This window comes from Arachis duranensis, chromosome 5 (genome assembly GCF_000817695.3).
Source record: "Arachis duranensis cultivar V14167 chromosome 5, aradu.V14167.gnm2.J7QH, whole genome shotgun sequence".
NCBI classification, from domain to species: domain Eukaryota; kingdom Viridiplantae; phylum Streptophyta; class Magnoliopsida; order Fabales; family Fabaceae; genus Arachis; species Arachis duranensis.
In genome coordinates this window covers 86495845-86514802 of record NC_029776.3, presented here as the reverse complement: position 1 = coordinate 86514802, position 18958 = coordinate 86495845, and the positions used below count along the sequence as shown (strand labels likewise).

At 29.0% G+C, this 18958-nt stretch overlaps 3 protein-coding genes across 4 annotated transcripts; 1 reads left to right on the top strand and 2 right to left on the bottom strand.

Moving 5' to 3' along the window:
- Positions 1-1720: 1720 nt before the first annotated feature.
- LOC107490124 (TORTIFOLIA1-like protein 2) lies at positions 1721-6009 on the top strand. 2 transcript variants are annotated; one of them, XM_052261519.1, is made up of 7 exons: positions 1721-1821; positions 2007-2648; positions 3023-3217; positions 3320-3422; positions 3791-4455; positions 4738-5448; positions 5566-6009. In XM_052261519.1, exons 2-7 carry the CDS (start codon positions 2007-2009, stop codon positions 5752-5754), a joined length of 2505 nt encoding a protein of 834 aa, XP_052117479.1. In that variant the 5' UTR covers positions 1721-1821; the 3' UTR covers positions 5755-6009. The 2 variants fall into 2 exon arrangements, with proteins under 2 accessions (XP_052117479.1, XP_015966375.1); XM_016110889.3 differs by having other exon boundaries at positions 1736-2648.
- Positions 6010-6137: 128 nt separating this feature from the next.
- On the bottom strand, positions 6138-15010 carry LOC107490112 (lupeol synthase; the record flags this gene model as incomplete). Its single annotated transcript, XM_052261794.1, has 16 exons — positions 6138-6347; positions 6447-6593; positions 6950-7030; positions 7134-7311; positions 7554-7697; positions 8076-8122; positions 8214-8270; positions 8753-8851; positions 9751-9873; positions 9986-10105; positions 10997-11110; positions 11235-11423; positions 12972-13138; positions 13262-13346; positions 14564-14761; positions 14924-15010. Coding segments are annotated over 16 exons (1947 nt in total), but the record flags the coding sequence as incomplete, so codon positions are not given.
- A 3084-nt stretch (positions 15011-18094) lies between these two features.
- Positions 18095-18666, bottom strand: LOC127747661 (lupeol synthase). The gene is made up of 2 exons (XM_052261793.1): positions 18464-18666; positions 18095-18319 (listed from the first exon to the last, which is right to left on the bottom strand). Exons 1-2 carry the CDS (start codon positions 18656-18658, stop codon positions 18095-18097), a joined length of 420 nt encoding a protein of 139 aa, XP_052117753.1. The 5' UTR covers positions 18659-18666.
- Between the last annotated feature and the right edge of the window lie 292 nt (positions 18667-18958).

The window sequence follows — 18958 nt, the reverse complement described above, 5'->3', positions numbered from 1 at the left end:
TAATACAGCATGCATTGATCAACTTAAGGGTGGATACATCAAAGGTGATAGGACAAAACATATTTCTCCTAAATTCTTCTTCACTCATGATCTTCAAAATCAAGGGACAATTGATGTCCAACAGATCCGCTCAAGTGACAATCTGGCAGATTTATTTACAAAATCACTCCCAAAATCCTCCTTTGAAAGATTGGTACATGAGATTGGGATGCGTCGATTTCGAAACATTAAATGATGTCGACAAGAGGGGAAGACTGTACTCTTTTTCCCTTGGTAAGATTTTTTTCCATTGGATTTTTTCTTGACAAAGTTTTTAATGAGGCAGTTCCCATCACAAAGGATTTTGTACTCTTTTTCTTTCACTAAGATTTTTTCTCACTGGATTTTTGTTTAGTAAGGTTTTAATGAGGCATAATCCTAAATGGGCAGTGTTGTGATAAGAATGGGACGTGGATGCCCATTCTTATGGGGAGCTTACTTTTTCAAGGAAGAATAATGTTAAATGTATGTTGAAATTAGACTCCCCCGTACATGTATAAATAGAGGTCTATTACCTCCGAAAAAAACACAAGCAAACAATAAGGTAGCGTTTGGTGGAGAGACAGAGACGGAAAGACTGAGACGGAGAGACAGAGACTAAGAAACATGGATTGAAATAAATCTCAGTATTTTGTTTGGTGCAAAATGGGAGACAGGAATTGAAACAAGAATGAAACTCTAATTTAATTTGCACAAAGGGTAAAATTGGAATTAATTAATTGAAATGAAAGTATTTTAGGTATAAAATGTTATTAAAGTTTCAGTCTCCATCTCTAAAAATTTCAGTCCCCTGTGTCCCTACTTTTTGGAGGTACTGAAATACTGAAATTTTAGAGACAATGACAGAAATTTTAGTACCAATCTCTGAACTAACAAACACGATACTGAATCTCAGTCTCTCAGTCTCTGTCTCAGTACCTCAAAACAAACGCTACCTAATAATCTTTCTTTTACGGAGCAATATTTCTCTCTCTCTTTTATACTCTTCTCTCTCTTTACATACAATACTACTTATATTAGTAATATATAAGTTACTTTTATTATATCAAAATAATTATATTAGTGAATATTAATACAAGAATTTTATATTTATATTTCTCTATCTTATATTTATATCTTCCTTATTTATTTATTTCACAACAATGTTACCGATAAAACATGATTAATATTTACAACTGTTTTCCTTTAAAAATTTTACGTCAATGTGTACATTTTTGTTTGAGTCCACTTGTAAGTTGTAACAAATGTTTTCAATATTATAATGATTCGGTATTGAAATTTAACTTTTTCATTCACTTTTTCAGTAAAAAGTAAAATTTTTTGTTTGGGGATCGGACATTAAAAAATTGTGCCCCATATATTTTGAATTTTCATTCTTGGGTCAATAGACTCAATAGTCAATCAATAATAATACCTATGTTTTTAGTAATACCTATGTTCATGACCAAAAAAAAAAAATGATCGCTTGTTTTCGTCCTAGAAACTAGAAAGAGATAACATATTTTCTCTTTTCGTCTGAGAGAACAGATTGATCTTCATAACCTTATTTCACTCCCAAGCCCAACAAAGCCCAAATCCAAACTGGGCCCGAGACACGCTCCCCAAATTCAAATTCTATAGTTTACGGCGCGAAAATTTAAAGCAAACGGAGTCAGACATAGTTTCCCAGATAGCAAACAAAAAACAAACCCATGAACCTGTCTCACACTTTCTCTCATTCCTCAATTTGCGTGCAGTACCCTGTTGGTTCAGTCACATTTTGCCCTCCCCAATGTAACATATGTAATAGCTTCGAGATTCTCATTCTTGTTTCCTTTCATTCAAATTTCAGTTTCAAGTATACTGTAAACTATTCCTCTGTTATCTTTTGAAAACTTGGTCTATTCTTGTAATTATATTAATGTATTCGGATTTGGATATAAGTTAAATTTTCACATATGAGTTATCATTCGTTGCTTTCAACGAAGATGAAGAAGCCACACTCGCAGCAACATAACAACCACCAATCGCAAGCGAAAACGCTCTTCGAGCTGAAGCAAAAGGTAGTTACAGCTCTCAACAAGCTTTCCGACCGCGACACGCACCAGATCGGCGTCGAGGAGCTCCAGAGGACTGCGCGCTCGCTAACCGCCGATTCCGTCTCGCCGTTCCTCTCCTGCCTCCTCGACACCGATTCCGACCAGAAGGCCTCCATACGGAAAGAATGCGTCCGCCTTATGGCCACCGTCGCCGACGTCCACGGCGACCTCGTTCTCCCGTACCTTCCGAAGATGGTGTCCAGCATCGTGAGGCGGTTGAGGGATGCGGATTCGGTGGTTAGGGAGACGTGCGTGGACGCGGTTGGGGTTTTGGCGTCCAAGATTGTTAATGGCTGCGGCGGAGACAGGGCGTTTGTGGCGGTGGTGAGGCCGATATTCGAGGCGTTAGGGGAGCAAAACAAGCACGTGCAGAGCGGGTCGGCGATGTGCCTGGCGAGGATTGTGGATAATACTAGTGATCCTCCAGTGGCGGTTTTGCAGAAGATGCTTGTAAGAACTCTCAAGTTGCTTAAGAATCCGCACTTCATGGCGAAACCGGCACTTGTTGAGTTGAACAAGAGCATTATCCAGGTTCAGTTTTGTAATTTGATTTGATTCAGCTCTACTCGTTTGGTTTATGTTCCAAATTGATAGTAATAGAAAGTTTCATGAGATACCATGCTATTAACCTATTACTCGTGCATCTGCGCTTGAATTAGATGACAATGTATATACATTAAACTCAATTCCTTAGACCAAAATGATTTATATCTGAGATGGTTTAAGTCTTGCAATTCGAATTCAGTTGCAGTGGAGGTGGATTTTGAGCTGTAGTTATGAAATTATGTGATCAATTGAACGAAACATTTGAGTGCAAGTTTCAAGAGCTTTCATCTGGCTAATATTAGTTGCAGTGTGTGACTAACTGTGTGTTGTTTTTTATTTTATTTTATTTTTTATTTCAGGGTGGGGGCGCTCCGTCCGAGAATGTGCTGTCCACTGCTATTGCTAGCATCCAAGAGGCCCTAAAGGACAGTGATTGGGCGACACGCAAAGCGGCTGCCGTGGCACTAGGAGAGATTGGTTTGAGTGGTGCTTCTTTCTTGGCATGTTTAAGGGCTTCCTGTATTCGTTCTCTTGAGTCATGTAGATTTGACAAGGTCTTTGTCAATCTGATATATTATTATTCACATAAATTAATGAAATGAACCACATGTTTGTTTCTTGTGAACTGATTAAGTACTCGTTGTAATTGGTTGTAGGTGAAACCAGTGAGGGATGCTGTTTTGCAAGCACTTAAGTATTGGAGAATTCTTCCAGGCCCTAATACTCCTGAGCCTTCTGAAACAGGATCCTCCATAAAAGGTCTTCTTTCACTTTTACTAGAAATTTTATCTCAGGTAGTAATATTCACTCCAGGCCATAAAGATTCAACAAAGTTTTAATGGTGGCTATCCGTTGTTGATGGCCTAATACAAGTATACAACCATCTTTTATCTGACATTGGGATCAGTTATAAAAAACTTTGAAAATTACTTAAACATAGGCAGAGTTTATTCGGAAGAATCTTTTTCTTTTTTATTCCCCAAAAAAAAAAAAAACTGAACTAATCTTGAGCACATCATCCTCTGGTAATGTGAAAATGTGCTTCACGCTTATGATTGTCAGCCTTTTTTATTTTTTCATGCTTTTGATTTCGATTTCTTGCTTTTGTGTCTTGCTGCCACTTATAGCATCCACAGAAAACACATGCAGAGGTGACTCGGCTGATCTTAGTAGTACAACCGAATCTGGACAGAGAGATCTCAAGGCCCAAAAGGTTTACACAAAATCAACTATGGGAAGAGTTCCTCTGTCTGCTAGAAAGGGAGGTCAAAGTTATGCCGGAAATCCTCAGCATCTCAAAGACGATTGGCAGGTTGAAATTGCAGTTCCTAGAACTCATTCTATAGTGGAATTCCATAGCCTGAATGAAGATTCTGAGAGTAGTTCTGTCACCAAGCCATTAGAAACAATTAGTGTAGAAGTTACAAGCATGCGCGACATTGGTTATGAATATGTTCCTATGGATGACAAGCAGGAGTGCTCCTCTGTCTCTAATCTTACCAATGATAACTTTGAGACCAAGTTTTTAGCTGCTTCTCATGAATGCTTTATAAAGAATGGATTTCAGAAGCCACTTGCAAGTGAACAGTTTGGTGAAGAAGGAAGTTGTAATGAACAAATGTACTCCATGAAGTCTCAGAATCCTAGAAGTTCCGGTTCTACAATAACAGAGCAAAATCCCCATGCTCCACATGAATGTTGCTGTGTTCAACTTGCAAATGATATGATCTGTATTCAGAATCAGCTTTCGGATATGGAAATCAAACAGGCAAATATGATGCATCAGTTACAGGTATTCATACACCAGTGCTTATATGCACAATTTCTTGAATATAAGTTTTGTCCTTAAGTATTATCAATAAGAGTTGTTGCCTTTTCATGACTCTCTCACTTGGCTAACGACAACATAATGTAGAAAATATCCATGTGTTTATCATGAGGGAGTATAGAAAAATGTTAGTTCTGTAACTTATGGTACACTTTTAATTTCAATGCTGGACTTGGGTGTTTCTCATTGTGCATCACATGCCATATGATATACCTTTTACTTAATATGCTTCTAAATCTTTTTCAGATGTTTACAACTGGCATAATGGATGCCCTTTCTACAATCCAATCAAAAATGGTAGGCTTAGAAAACGTAATTGATAGATTAACTCAAGAATCCGTACAAGAAGGAAGACATTCTTATTCAGAAAACTCCAAATTTTTTAGGCCGAGTCAAAATACAGCTTCTCCTAGGTTCTCCACATGCACTCCAAGGCCATCTGTAGATATTAATGGTAAGCCGTCTGGCTTGTCATCAAATAAAAAATCCGAAAGTTGGGAGAAGAAAACATTTTCAAGGAGCCAACCAAGGAACTTTGCTGGAGATACCGCAGATTCATGGAAAAGCTACAAGCCAAAGAATGCAAGGAATTTTACAGAGAAGGATATGTTGAACAGTTCTGCGAATGATACACGCAGCATGATTTCTACTCAAGTGAGAAAGAATGATGATATCTTTTCCTGTGCTACCAGAGCCAAACCCAGAATTGGTTGTCGTGTGAGTAATACCAACTACTGGAAATGTGTGAAACGGCTTGTGAGTGAAGGGGATCTAAACTCTGCATACATGGAATCTCTATGCTCTGGTGATGAACTTATACTTGTTGAGCTTCTGAATAAAACCGGTCCGGTCATAGAGAGTTTATCAGTGAAGACAGTCAACGTTCTTATTAGTACTTTAGCATCATATATTCTTGAAGGAAGATTCTTTAATACGATAATCCCCTGGTTGCAGCAGGTGAGTATGCTTACTATTGTTATTCAGAGTAAAATTTTACGCTTGAATTGGTAGTTTTTAACAGTATGGAGTGTCATGTATTAACTTCAAACTATTTATGGTATTTTCTTATTTTAGATTGTTGAAATGAGCACCATCCATGGACCAAATTGCATTGCTCTCTCCATTGAAGTCAAGGAACAGCTTCTATCTGCAGTTCAGGAAGCTGGGGACTTGAATATTATCAGTCACGCAGAAAGAAGGTGTGCCACTGAGTTAGCAATGAAGTTGCATCATATATGGGGTAAGATTAATGAAACTTCATAATCTTTGTACATTTGAGGGGAAAAATGTTCATGCCATTTTCTTTATCTAGTATTGGGTTTAGTCAATGCTTCGTTGCTAGTCATTCTGAAATTAAGTAACTTCGGAAGTTTGTTCATGATGTTTGATAGCAATGTATATTGCAAAGATTGTGTTTTCTTTGTTTCAGCAATATGCATCTTTGGCTACCTATGTCAAGATATTGATTGTGAATTATGTTTCATTTCACTTTTTAAATCAACATAACTATCTTAACCTTGCTCATTTTCCATTTATTTATATAAAGTGTTAAAAAAAAACAATAAATGATTATCATCACTGTAATGTAGGATAAGTAAAGCATGACTAAGAACTAATATTACATCGGACATTGGAAATAATCAAATACAAGGTTTACATTATAACTGATACATTACCATTTGTAAATTGACTATGGAATCAATAATAGAAAGTTGAAAATATTCTTATGAATTATGCTTACACTATTATGCATGCAACACTCTGCGCCGATACTCTCCAAGAGCCCATATAGGAAATATGTTACGATGTGATGCATAGTTTATGACACAGTTTCTGAAAAACACTCCTGTTGCGTCCTGGAAAATTGGATTAGAAATTATTAAAAGTTATATATATGTTGATTATAGAACCACTTTTGCTAAATGCTAAGATATGATTAAATATGGACGAATTACCGGCTGTGGAAAATCTCCATCTTCCATTTGTGAATTGATTATTAACTTTATTCCTTTGTGTATGGGTGTAGCATCTATCTCAGCCTTTTTAGTTTTTACAGCAAAATTCCAATGATTAGCACAATCTACATTCTTTGCATCTAAAAACTTCATTCAGAAAAAAAAAAAATACAGAAAAAATAAGATCTTCATTCTCTCACAATCACATACATCCACACTTATCATTTATAAATATATGTCACCGTATACCATATATTATATATTGTTTTCTTCAATTATTTTTTTTTCCTGGAGAAACAATTAATTATCTGAAAATTGCAAGATGTTAGGTAATAGTAGTAATTTCTAATTTGACAAGGGTCTTTTATAAATTTCCCAATAATTTGTAGGAATTTATTAACTTATTAGTTGTATGTATCTTTGAAGGGCTAATATGTTAGCAGTAATCTTTCTTTTAATTATATATCACTATATAAAAAATTATGAAATTTGAGAATTCTAACCTGTCCTGCTCCAATAAGTGACAATAAAGCCCATGAAGTTTGAATTAAGTTTGCACGGTTACCTTCTAGATTTGTATATACCTGAATGAGGAAGTTAAACATGCATGTATGTCATGTTATTCTATAATAATTTCTTAGCATGGTGCACAATTCAGAGCAAAATGAAATTTATTATAGAGCTGACCTTGTTTTGGCTTGACAAGTAACTTTCACCCCAACCACCATTAGGAAGTTGTTTTGACAACAAAAATTCACATGCTTTGCGCAACGAAGGACTATTATGGTAATTCCTTCCGCAAGCTTTTAGTCCTTCCACAGCAAACCATGTGCCATAGGTATAACAAATACTCCAACAACCATACCTGTGTAAATGTGCTCATCAATAATAATAATAATAATAATAATAATAATAGTTAAGTACTATGAACCTTTGTATTATATTGGATCTAGCAAACAATTTAAATCCGATCCTTACAAATAAGATAGCATAAGGAATAATTTTTAGATACTTTTGGCGTGCCATGTTTATTTTGATCAGAATGATAATTATGCATCCCAAGTCATTATTGGAAGGGAAAAAAAAAAGAAAGAAAAAATACAATACCATGAGCCATCTGAATTTTGTGAGTTTTCAATGAAATGGATTGCCTTGGAAATAGAGTGATCTATTTCTTGTCTTCTATGCATTGGGTATTGCTCTCTAAATATAAGCAAGCCCTGCAGTGCCGATGATGTGCACTCTACGTAACTATTTCACAACATGCAACTCAAATTATTAGCTGCATTAATGAACTAATTCCATAATATATATAAAACATCTTATATAATGTCATCAAATTATTTCTTTAATTAGTTGTGAAATAAAAATATATAAATAATTATATATCTATTCTCTTGTACAAAAGTTTTTTTATGTTTGAAATATGAATTATAGATAAATTTACTTTTGGGACAACAAAAATATAATTATAGACTTTTTCTAATAATAGAAATACTGTTGTCATATTATAAAATTACTTGTACCAAAATTTTAAAATTTTAAGTAGACATATATAAATGATTATGTATCTAACAAATTCAATGTGTATTATACATAAATATATTTAATTTTTAATGTAAATCTTACTCCATCTCAACGATAACGCTTTCAAAGAATTCTGTTGGATTGAATTTCTGCATTAATTAAAATGGTGTTACTAAATTAAAACAAAGTGCATAATTAATCTTGCTTCCAAATTAATGCCTTCTAATAGAATGCTGTTACCTCTAACCATTGATAGCCTCTTTGAGGCTCCCAAGCAGGGAAACCGCCATTACTACTCTGTAGTTGAAATCTATGAACATGTGAGAATCATATTTTTTTTTCATCTGTAACGTCTCTTTATAAACATGATAATGATAGAATTTAATGGCGTCATTTGATTTACGTAGCCGACTCCACCTAATGGGACAAGACTTTGTTGTTGTTGTTTAACTAGAACTTCGCTAAGAAATACTCCTAAGAAACTTAGAGAGACAATAATACAAATTACTTTATTTAATTAACTTAATATTTATAATTTTATGTATATAACATCTATAATTACATATTTATTATATCTAATATTATTTAAATAATCTAATAATGTTTAAAAAATAAAAAATAAAAAATTTTAAACTGCTTAATCTAATTTTTTACTGTCTTTCAAATATTTTTGCTTATCAAAATAAATTTTACCAAGACTCTTAAAATATTACAGGATGTCTTAATCAAGGTATAGTTACAATGAAAAAACGGCATGAAGGATATATAGAATACTATACTTGTATGGAGAGAATAACATTCACAGCATCGTATAGTCTTTGTGTTTCAACTTTGTCCCCAACAATTTCAATTGGCATTCTTGACAACAAGATCGACAGCTATGGAAAAATTTAGTAGCAACCATTATAGTTAGTGTTGAAAAAATAGAGAATAATTGAGTAGCTAGGTATAAAGAGTACAAGAAAAGATTACACCAAATTAAAGATTAAATTACAAAGATAATAATATACCATCGGTTAACTTTCTCAAAATTAAGATGTATATCTTTAATCATCTTCTTTTAATAAAAAATATGTTTAATTACTTTATTAGTTCTTATAATTTCATCAAATTTTTAATCAAATTTTTGTATTTTAATAGTCTGTAATTGAACTGTTCTTATATTAGATAAAAATTTTCGATCTTTTTTACATAATTTTAGTTAAAAAATATAATTTTTTAAAATATTTACTTTGGTATTTGATATATGATGAATTATAATTAATTCTATAAGCAAAATATTTTTGGATTAGTGTGTTTTTTTATAAAAAGTAATAACTATTAAGGATTTAATTATAAATTTTTATCTAATATAAAGATTTAATTACAAATTTTTAAAGCATAATACTTAATTAAAAAATTAATAAAATTATAAAAATTAACGGAGTAATCAAACTTAAATAATTTTATGTTCATATAAAAAATATACTATCAAATTAGCTACTATATATATTTGTATAATTATATATATTACTTCATATATTTTTCTAACTAAATAATTGGCTATAAGAATAATCAAATCTATCATGGTAGAATAATTAAACCTAATTTAATATGCAATAGTTGATCGACATATGGTTTTTAATATACACGTACTACGATTGATTTTTTAACATTAATCAATTCTTAATTTATATGTGTGATTATAATTGGATGATTGTTTTGATATTTGAAAAAGGATAAAAAAAAATTAAACAGTATCACCATATTCAGTTAGTAAAATTTGGGTGAATTGAACCTTTAATCCTTCTCCGGTGCTATCAGAAACTTGTAAAGCCTGATCATGTATTGAGAATGGCCACGCCCCTTTTGAAATATGTCTATGCATTGCCATGAAGTCACCATATGGATTTTCAAGAACCTTTAATATGATATCACCATATAATTAATTAAGTCTCTTACTTTCATTAGTAACTATAGCATCTATATAAGGCATATATTAAGTGTTAAGTAATAATTTACTTTGTTGTTACCTGTGAAGCCTTCAAGAAGTCATATGCTTTCCTAAGTGTAGGTCCAAATTCTTCATTAAGATCACAAGCAAGTATTGCTTCTATACCAAAAGCTACATCCCACATTTGACTACCGATACCCTACATTAAAATCAATTGCTACAATCAATACCATTAAGATATATATATATAATTTTGATCCACTAACAACGTAAAATATTTTATAAAGTCATGCAATGACATTTGTTTTTTTAGATGACCATTCACTCAATCAATATAAAAAATAACTATTTTTACTAATATGACATTATATCATTAAATACATACGTAAAACTATGCACTGACATTGTATTAAATTATATATATATTTTGTATGTGTATGTATGTGATAGCGTTCTGATGATGGTCAATACTTGGATAAAATGAAATATATTTTTTATTATTGATACTCGATGGTTATTAATGGAAAAAAAAAGGGACAATACAGAATACTCCAGAAATTTGTTTTTGATGATTAATTAATATTATCCATCAATAATATTCTTTTACTCTTTTAACTTCTATACCCTAAACCCTAATTAATAATTATCCATCAATAATATTCTTTTACTAGTCTTTTTGACGATTAATTAATAATTATTGACATAATTATTAACATCTAAAAATGTTTCGAAACACTCCTTTTGCCAATTTGCGACAGAAGAAGTTATTATTTAATTTTCCAAACAAAAAAAAGCTTTAATAAAAAGTTTTAGTAGTTGCAGAAAATATTCAATTTTTTTATGTTTTTATTTTACTGTGTTCAACTGTACTTATGTCTTGAAACAAACTATTATTTATTAAAAAGAAGAGTTGCTTTGTTGTGACATTTTTTAATATTGAGTATTTATGTACTTATACAACATATATATGATCTTCTCACTCTTCTAAGTTCTAATAACAAATATTTAAATTTATAAAATGTATGTGTATATATATAGAACTCAATTTACTTTGGAAGTTACAAAGAATAATAAAAAAGATAATACTAACCACAATTTTTAAACCATCTTCAGCAACCCAAAAATAATCAGGAATTCGAGCTAAATGAAGTTTGTATGCCTCTGAGTTGCGATCTTCAATCCAACATGCGATCAAAGATAACACCTTCCATTTCAGTTAAGTATGTGATTAATTGTGCTTGTTATGGATGTTGCAACTATAAATATATATAAACACAGAAATTTAATGATAACTAATAATATATACTTTTAATTATGATGATGTATACCTTCTCTACAACTCCAATGCAAAGATAGTTACTAATCTCATCCTCATATCGTATATGAGTCATTGTAATTTGAAGTGCCTTCTGTCTAAGCATTGAAAAGGGCCACCGATTTAGGAAGGGCTCTCCAATGTGATAGAGAAATCCCCATAACACATCTTGTATTAAAGAATGTGGGTAATATAGATCTTCCTGAAATTATTTACATGCATAACATTGAATCTCACCGATATAGATATAAATATATTATTTGTGGACCTCTTTAATCAATTTAAATTTTTTAAAAAATAATTTTATAATACAATATATATCAGAATTTTTATATTTTAAAATTCAATTCTCATTGAACTCTAAAAAAAAAAGAATTTTAACATAAGACAAATAAAAAATTTTATGCCAAAATCCATACATACCCAAAAAAATTCTTATAATCATTCATATGTCTTTTTTTATTAGTTTAAACTTTTTAAAAAAATAATTTAATGACACTCATATATATTTAAATTTACAAAATATTTAATTTACGGATTTTCATCTAATTCAGCATGTCACACTAAATTTATCCAAAAGAATGTTTAGGTATATATGAAGTAACTCATATGTTTAAAATTAGATAAAATACATTTTTCGACTATTATCTATTGGGTCAGGATATGAACAACATTGATAAAATAAATTTTGTTTATTTTAATATTTTAATATTAATCATGAAATATATAAAAAATTAAATTAAGTATTTGTATAATAAATTAAAATATTTTATATCACTTGATAAAATATTAAAAATAAATAAAATTTATAACTACTATTATTATTGATTTATATACATAATTATAACTATTAATATTCAACCATATTTTTTTGGTGACTAGTATTCAACCATATTACATGGATCCTAAAATTATATACTAATTTAAAATACATACTAAAATATAAAATATATATTTAAAAATGAGCTAAACAACACATATATTTGTACATAAATACATGATGGCTTATTTAAGTAGGGGTATTCATGAATCAAATCCGATTCGCATATCCGAGGTATTTATTCGAATTCAATTCGAAAATTGCGGATATTGATCCAATCTACAAGGCTATTGGATCGGATCGGATCCTACCTGCACACTAATAGAATCGAATTGCGAAATTTAGGTAGGTATCCGCATATCCGATCCACACATCCGCGGATTTGCAAAAATAAATAAATAAATAAATAAATATTCTTTTTATATTTTATTTCAACTAAATAATTATCATATATATGATATTATTTTATTTTATTTTTATTATTTAAAAAAGTATGTTTAATAATATTTTAAAAATAAATATGTTTAAAAAAGTGAAAAAAGGATTTTATTGATATTTTTTAATTAAAATAAACTTTTTAAAATTTTTTATATTTTACATATATATCCGATATCCGATATCCGATCCGATCCGATCTGTAAATGTGCGAATCAAATCGGATTCAATCAAACTTTAAAACTGCGGATATTAGATCTAATCCGATGATTTTAAATAACATTTTTAGTTAACATTATTAAATGATGCGCATAAATTAGACTAACATACTAAAAAATAGACTATTTTAATAATTTTATAAAAAGAAAAGTATCATTTTCCCTTAAAACTATATTATCAGGTAGCATAACAAAAAAACAAAACAAATCAAATACGCCTTTAATTATGTAAAGATATGAAAATTCCATAAGAAAATAACAACAAATTTGTGCTTACCTTAGCAATAGTATTTCTGGCTTTGTTCCAGTTAATTTGATCATAAGGTTGGTTGTACATTTCTTTTCTAAGAGACTTGATTAAGCCAGTAATAGAACCTACAAATCTCTTCCCATATACGTATGATATGGACATGTAAAGCATCCGACAATAGGACATGATTTTTCCTGTTTTAGCATATAATCAATTAATTGGATAATGGACAAACAATAATTAGAGCAAAAATAACAAAAAAAAGAAATAAAATTTGGTTGAACAAAGAAATTGTTGATTAGGGAAAAAATAATGACCTGGATGAAAAGGACTGAATTTGGGTTGAAGCCATAACTCTGGTGGAAATGGATTGCAACCTGACCACTCATAAACTCCAAGCACCTTCAACAGATTAATTAAGTACTATGTTATACATGTGTACTGATTTTCATATGCATTTGCCTATATAGCTGAGATATAACAAAACTATTTAGAGCAAATATGTACTATTTATCTTTCTTAGCCCTAACATTTAAGGATGAAATAATCTAGAGTCTTAAAATCATTGACACCAGTTTAATCGTAATACTAATTTTGACATCACTTATATTTTAATTTTCTGTCAAAATTAATTGTAATTTATTTCGCATCTTATTGATTAGCTGACATATTGGTTATATATCGTTTTTTTGGGATAAGTATGGTTTTGATTTTTAAAGTTTGAAGTTAAAATCAAAATCATTTTTAACTTTTTTTTAATTTAAAACGGTTCTCGACATTTTATTTCAAATTAAAATCATCTTTTTCAAATTTTTTAGACAAAAATGTTGCTCTTTGTTCTAACTCCAATCTCACCATCCACCGCAACTTTCTTATTTCCACCAAATATTAGTATTTAAATTCAAGAATACAACATTCAACAACAACAATATAACATTTAAATTAAAGAACAACAACAACATTGTTCATTGCAACTTATTTTTTCAAATTTAACAACAACATTTTTTTTAAAAAAAGAAAAAAATTAGGACAAAAAGAGAGAGACAAGAGAGATGAAGTGACGGAGGGAGAAGAAAAAAATGTTTAGTGACAAGCCTCGTGAAGAGTGTAATGAATTAATTTTACATTGAAAAAAACAAAAAATAGTAAGAAGTTTATAAAATGAAAAACTTATTAATTTAAAATTTTAAGATTTTAAGTAAGATGTGGTGTCTTCTTATTTTATATTTTTTTTTGTCAAAATCTTTTCGAGGTGAAAAACTCCTCACCGTATCCCAATAAAAAACTCCAAATTTTAAAGGTCATAATAATCCTTATCTTTTTTTAGTTATCTTCTTAACTAGTTAAAGTAAAATAATTTTACACTGTACTATCATCAACTTGAAATTATGACAAAGCCATTGAGTTAAATTGCTATCAATAATTTCTTTCAAGAATAGAATGGTGCCAATTTTAAAATGTTAAGACTAAAAAAAGTATAAACATTTACTCATGAAATATTATTTGTAGGATGTTTCTAAAATTTTATTCTCTCGGAACCACAACAAAAGTTAAAAATCAATCAAGTGTAATCCAAATAACAATAAATAAATAAATAATAACAAGTATAATGTATTTACCGAAACCCAGAACTTTCCCCAGGATGGAATAGTCACTAAACCACCATGATCAAGGATCCACTTTCTGGCTCTGGCCATTGGCATGTCTTCATGATGTTCAAGTTCTTCTCCAAGAATTCTCAATGCAATGTAACTCAATCCTGATCCAAACATTGTGCTGTGGCCTTCTATATGGAACCCCCATCCTCCATCTTCATTCTATTTCATGATTGTGAGAAAATGTGGCAGCCAACAATTATATATTGGTTGGCCTTTTCACTTATAACCAAATTAAGTGGACAGATATATTTATTTATTAGAAAAAAAAAATCATCTCTAACCCATGCATAGATTCTCTGTGAAGTTAATAAGTGTAACTACCTGGTGATTATACAAATATCGAATTATTTCTTTCTTGTGTTCTGCTCCTATAACTTCTTTAAGGGATCCTGTAATATATAATGCAAAAAAGTAATATCATATATTTTACTTTATACTTAAAAAAAAATCATAATATAGTATCAAAATTTTTATAACTTAAAAATTTAAAATTTAAACTTTATTAATTAAAAAAAATTTTAACATAAAACTAATAAAAAAACTTATATAAAAAATTAATTTAAACAAGTGTAAAAAAGTGTATTGAAAATATAATTATTTATATATATATATTTTTAATTAATTTAAGTTTTTGAGAGAGATTGTAAATTAAAAAAGAAGGTTTAATTACTCTGTTGATCTCTATAGTTTTACGAAATTTTTAATTAGGTCCCTGTATTTTTTTTCCTTTTAATTGAGTCCTTGTACCAATTTTTTTTAATTGGGTTCCTACACTTTTTTTTTTCCTTTTATTTGGGTCCTTGAACTAATTTTTTTCTTTTTAGTTTGGTCCCTATAAAATTAAGCCAATTACTACTAAGAAAGACCTAATTGAAAAAAAAAAAATTAGTGCAAAGATCCAATTAAAAAAAAATATAGGGATCTAATTGAAAATTTTGCAAAACTATAGACACTAACAGAGTAATTAAACAAAAAAAAAAGACAATTATCAACATCCGATTTACAAAACAAGATCATTATTCCAATACAATTAAATGACTCTTTTAATTTGACTAATCAGTAATCACACTCCTTTTCAGTGAATCTCTTTATTTACTTCTCTAAAATATCCCTTATTTATTATATTTTATAGTTAATGCAAATTTTTTATTTTATAATTTATTATAAAATATATTACTTTATGATTTTATGCATATGAAAACAAATAAGAATATTTGGGGGGAAAATCAAATTTTCTTCACCTATTTTTTATGTTGAAATATATAATTTAAAAAACATGAATATAAAATTTAATAGATTTCTCGTTAACATTTTGAAAATTGAAATGAAAACAATATTACTTAATAATCATTAACGCATATTATCATTTCTGGCTTGCTATATTTTTTCGCTTGGCCTACCTTTTCATTAGTCATTTTGTTTGGTATGTTTAAACATTTGAATTTCTTTAATAGATATAATAAATTCTTTATATAATTTTCCAATTTTCTTGTACACCATGATACATTTTTTAATTTGTTAATATTTTGTTCAAAATAGTTTTTAAGCAAATATATTATATAAATATATTTTTTACCGTATTTGCAAATTATAGTAACATTAAGAACTAAGATTGATAATAGAGTAAAATTTAATTTTTTAAATAATATTAGGAGTTATAATAAAAAATAAATCTAAATAACAAATAACGAGTAGTGAATAATAAACTAATAGTGAAGACATATTAGATGACATTATATTATCACTGATAATGAATAAATAAATTAAATGTGTTATTACTTAAAGGAAAAGTTTAGGCCAGCAACTTTATTAAATTTTGTCTAGCACATAATCAGCAAAAGAAAAGTGAGTAATCTTACATCGTTGGATGAAATCCCACATCATTAAAAATATCATTGATGGCTATTTGATGATTATAAATCACAAAAATTACTAGTCCCTAACATTCCTCTTATTTAAATTTAGGTTGTTTGGACTTTTTATTTTTTAATTTTAGAATTAATCTTTCAAGTTCGGTATTTATCATTTTATTATATAGTCAGTTATTGTAAATTTGTAACTACTTTCAAATTATAATTATAATTATTTTATTTATACTAATGTGTTTAATTATTAATACATCTTTTTATAAAGTAAATATATAACAATAATAAATATAAATATAAAATTATTCAATATGCTAATTATATTTTAACTAAAAGATTTTGAATTTAATTCTTACACATGTTAACATATATCAATTTTTATGAATTATGAATAATAAATATTTTGACCTCAGTTATATTTAAATTCAACCAGTTTTATATTTAAAAACATATTCGATTATAATGTAGTGAAAATATTCAACTTGTAGAAAACGAAGTCAATTCCATAGTAAAAAGGTTAAGTGTTATTTTGATTCTTAAGGTTATTGGTGAAAATTTTAATTGTTTTTAACATTTTTACTTTTAAAATCTTTCTCAACTTTAAAATTAAACCTTTCATTTTCAAACTGTTTTTCCTTGGAACTAAATCATTTTTCCTACTTCAATTTTAATTTTAAGACTAAATTGTCTCTAATAAAATTAATTATAAAATCATCCTTTCGGTTTCAAATATTTTTGGTTTTATCCTTTATCAAAATAGAGTAATATCCTATAAACTAGTCTCTAAAAAATTTTTAGTCAGATAATTTAATTCTCAACAAATTTTTAATGACCAAATCAGTTTTTATCCTTGTGTTTTGTCAGATAAATCAATCCTCACACTAAATTTTGTTAAAAGGTTAGCAGACAATTTTTTTTATATTTAATAAAGAGATAACAGATTCTAAAAATTGTGAGAATTTTAAATCATTTCTTCCAAAAAAATAAACGGTATGATATACGAACTGATTTGTTTAATGAAATAAAAGTTTAGAGACTGATTTAGTAATTAAAATTTGATAAAAACTAAAATATTCGACTAAAAATTTCTTAAAAAACTCCAAAATTAAAGTGTCCAACTACAAATCTGTTGAGATTCTGAATTTATAGTCCTAGTTACTATCTTTTCTGCAAACTCCAAAATTCTTCTAAGCCCAATTTTGTATAAGCTCTGATACCATAAAAGAGAGGTTGATGTGGAGTAATATTCAAGGACAAGAATGTGAAATTTTAATAGAGAACAAAAGGAAAACAATGATCTAATTGTGATGCATCAGTTATGATGTATTAATCTTGACTAGTAAAAAGGGTGAAGGTCATTGTCTTTTATAGACTAGCACTTTACACAAGACTCAAAACAGATAACTTATGACTCAAGTAATATACAGTTAGTTAATTTTGTTTTATCAGAATTATTAGTTTTACTCTTGTTAACTGACTTTGACTCAGTCCTATCACTACTCTTTATACTTAGAGATTCATTTGAGGTATTACTCTTAAAAATAATGGTAACTTTATGAGTAATTTTAAAAAAAAAATAATGGACAATTTTAGTCTTAAAAATCTTAAAGACTAAAATCTTAACAAATTATATAAAAACACTATTATGAATTTGATCGTAGCTAACCAAAGGTTGGATGAAAAACAAAGGGCCAGAAAAGTCCGCAGGCCAGTGACCATCATGTGCTTGAATAGAAGAAAAAAAAGTGAGAGATCTTCTCATTGTTGTAATCAATGCTTCTTTTGTTATCTTCTCTTCTTCTCCCACTTTCACTGCTTCTGGTATTGCTCCACATTGGTTCTCCTTTGTGAGCTGCCAGTTAATTAATTTAATACTTCAATAATTTAATAGTGAAACAAAATATCAAATAACTAAAAGTACGTAACTGGGCCATGAATTTGATTCGAAGAACGAAACAAAAAAAAATTAGAAATAAGAGCATCAACTTTTATATACCTGCATTCTCATTAAGAGGTCAGAGCTTTGTTTGATGGAAAATCTATTTTTAGTGAATTCTTGGCGCAGCCTTTCAACCTCGGCACGCTCTTGTGGTGTTCCTGCATTTGGATCAAACTCCCAATGTTGTCTTCCTATGAAATTGTTCCCTGAAACCAACTTCTTTCCTCCTTCTGCTATCTTCAACTTCCACATCTTAACTATCCACACACATGTTTAACAAAAATATTATTTGTATATTAAAATTAGCCATCATATATTTATATATAAATACATGCAATGTTTATGTTAGAAACAAGATAGTAATTTAAAAAAAGTATTTTATGTATTATTCAGTATCTTCACAAAGATATAATGTACAAGGGTATGTATAAGTACTACAAAAATTAAAACAATAAAAGCGTAAAATTCTATAATAAATATACAAATATGTTATATAAATATAAATAATGCTAACTAATCTTAGTTAATTCTAATTATATTCTAACATCTCCG

What these genes read in the sequence shown, in the direction of transcription:
- LOC107490124 (XM_016110889.3), top strand. Translation starts at nt 1,977, where the DNA reads ATGAGTTATCATTCGTTGCTTTCAACGAAGATGAAGAAGCCACACTCG. An exon ending in TGAACAAGAGCATTATCCAG is followed by an intron (nt 2,649 to 3,022) that starts GTTCAGTTTTGT and finishes TTTTTATTTCAG; the next exon opens with GGTGGGGGCGCTCCGTCCGA. An exon ending in TAATCCCCTGGTTGCAGCAG is followed by an intron (nt 5,449 to 5,565) that starts GTGAGTATGCTT and finishes TTCTTATTTTAG; the next exon opens with ATTGTTGAAATGAGCACCAT.
- LOC127747661 (XM_052261793.1), bottom strand. Translation starts at nt 18,658, where the DNA reads ATGTGGAAGTTGAAGATAGCAGAAGGAGGAAAGAAGTTGGTTTCAGGG. An exon ending in ACCTCTTAATGAGAATGCAG is followed by an intron (nt 18,320 to 18,463) that starts GTATATAAAAGT and finishes ATTAACTGGCAG; the next exon opens with CTCACAAAGGAGAACCAATG.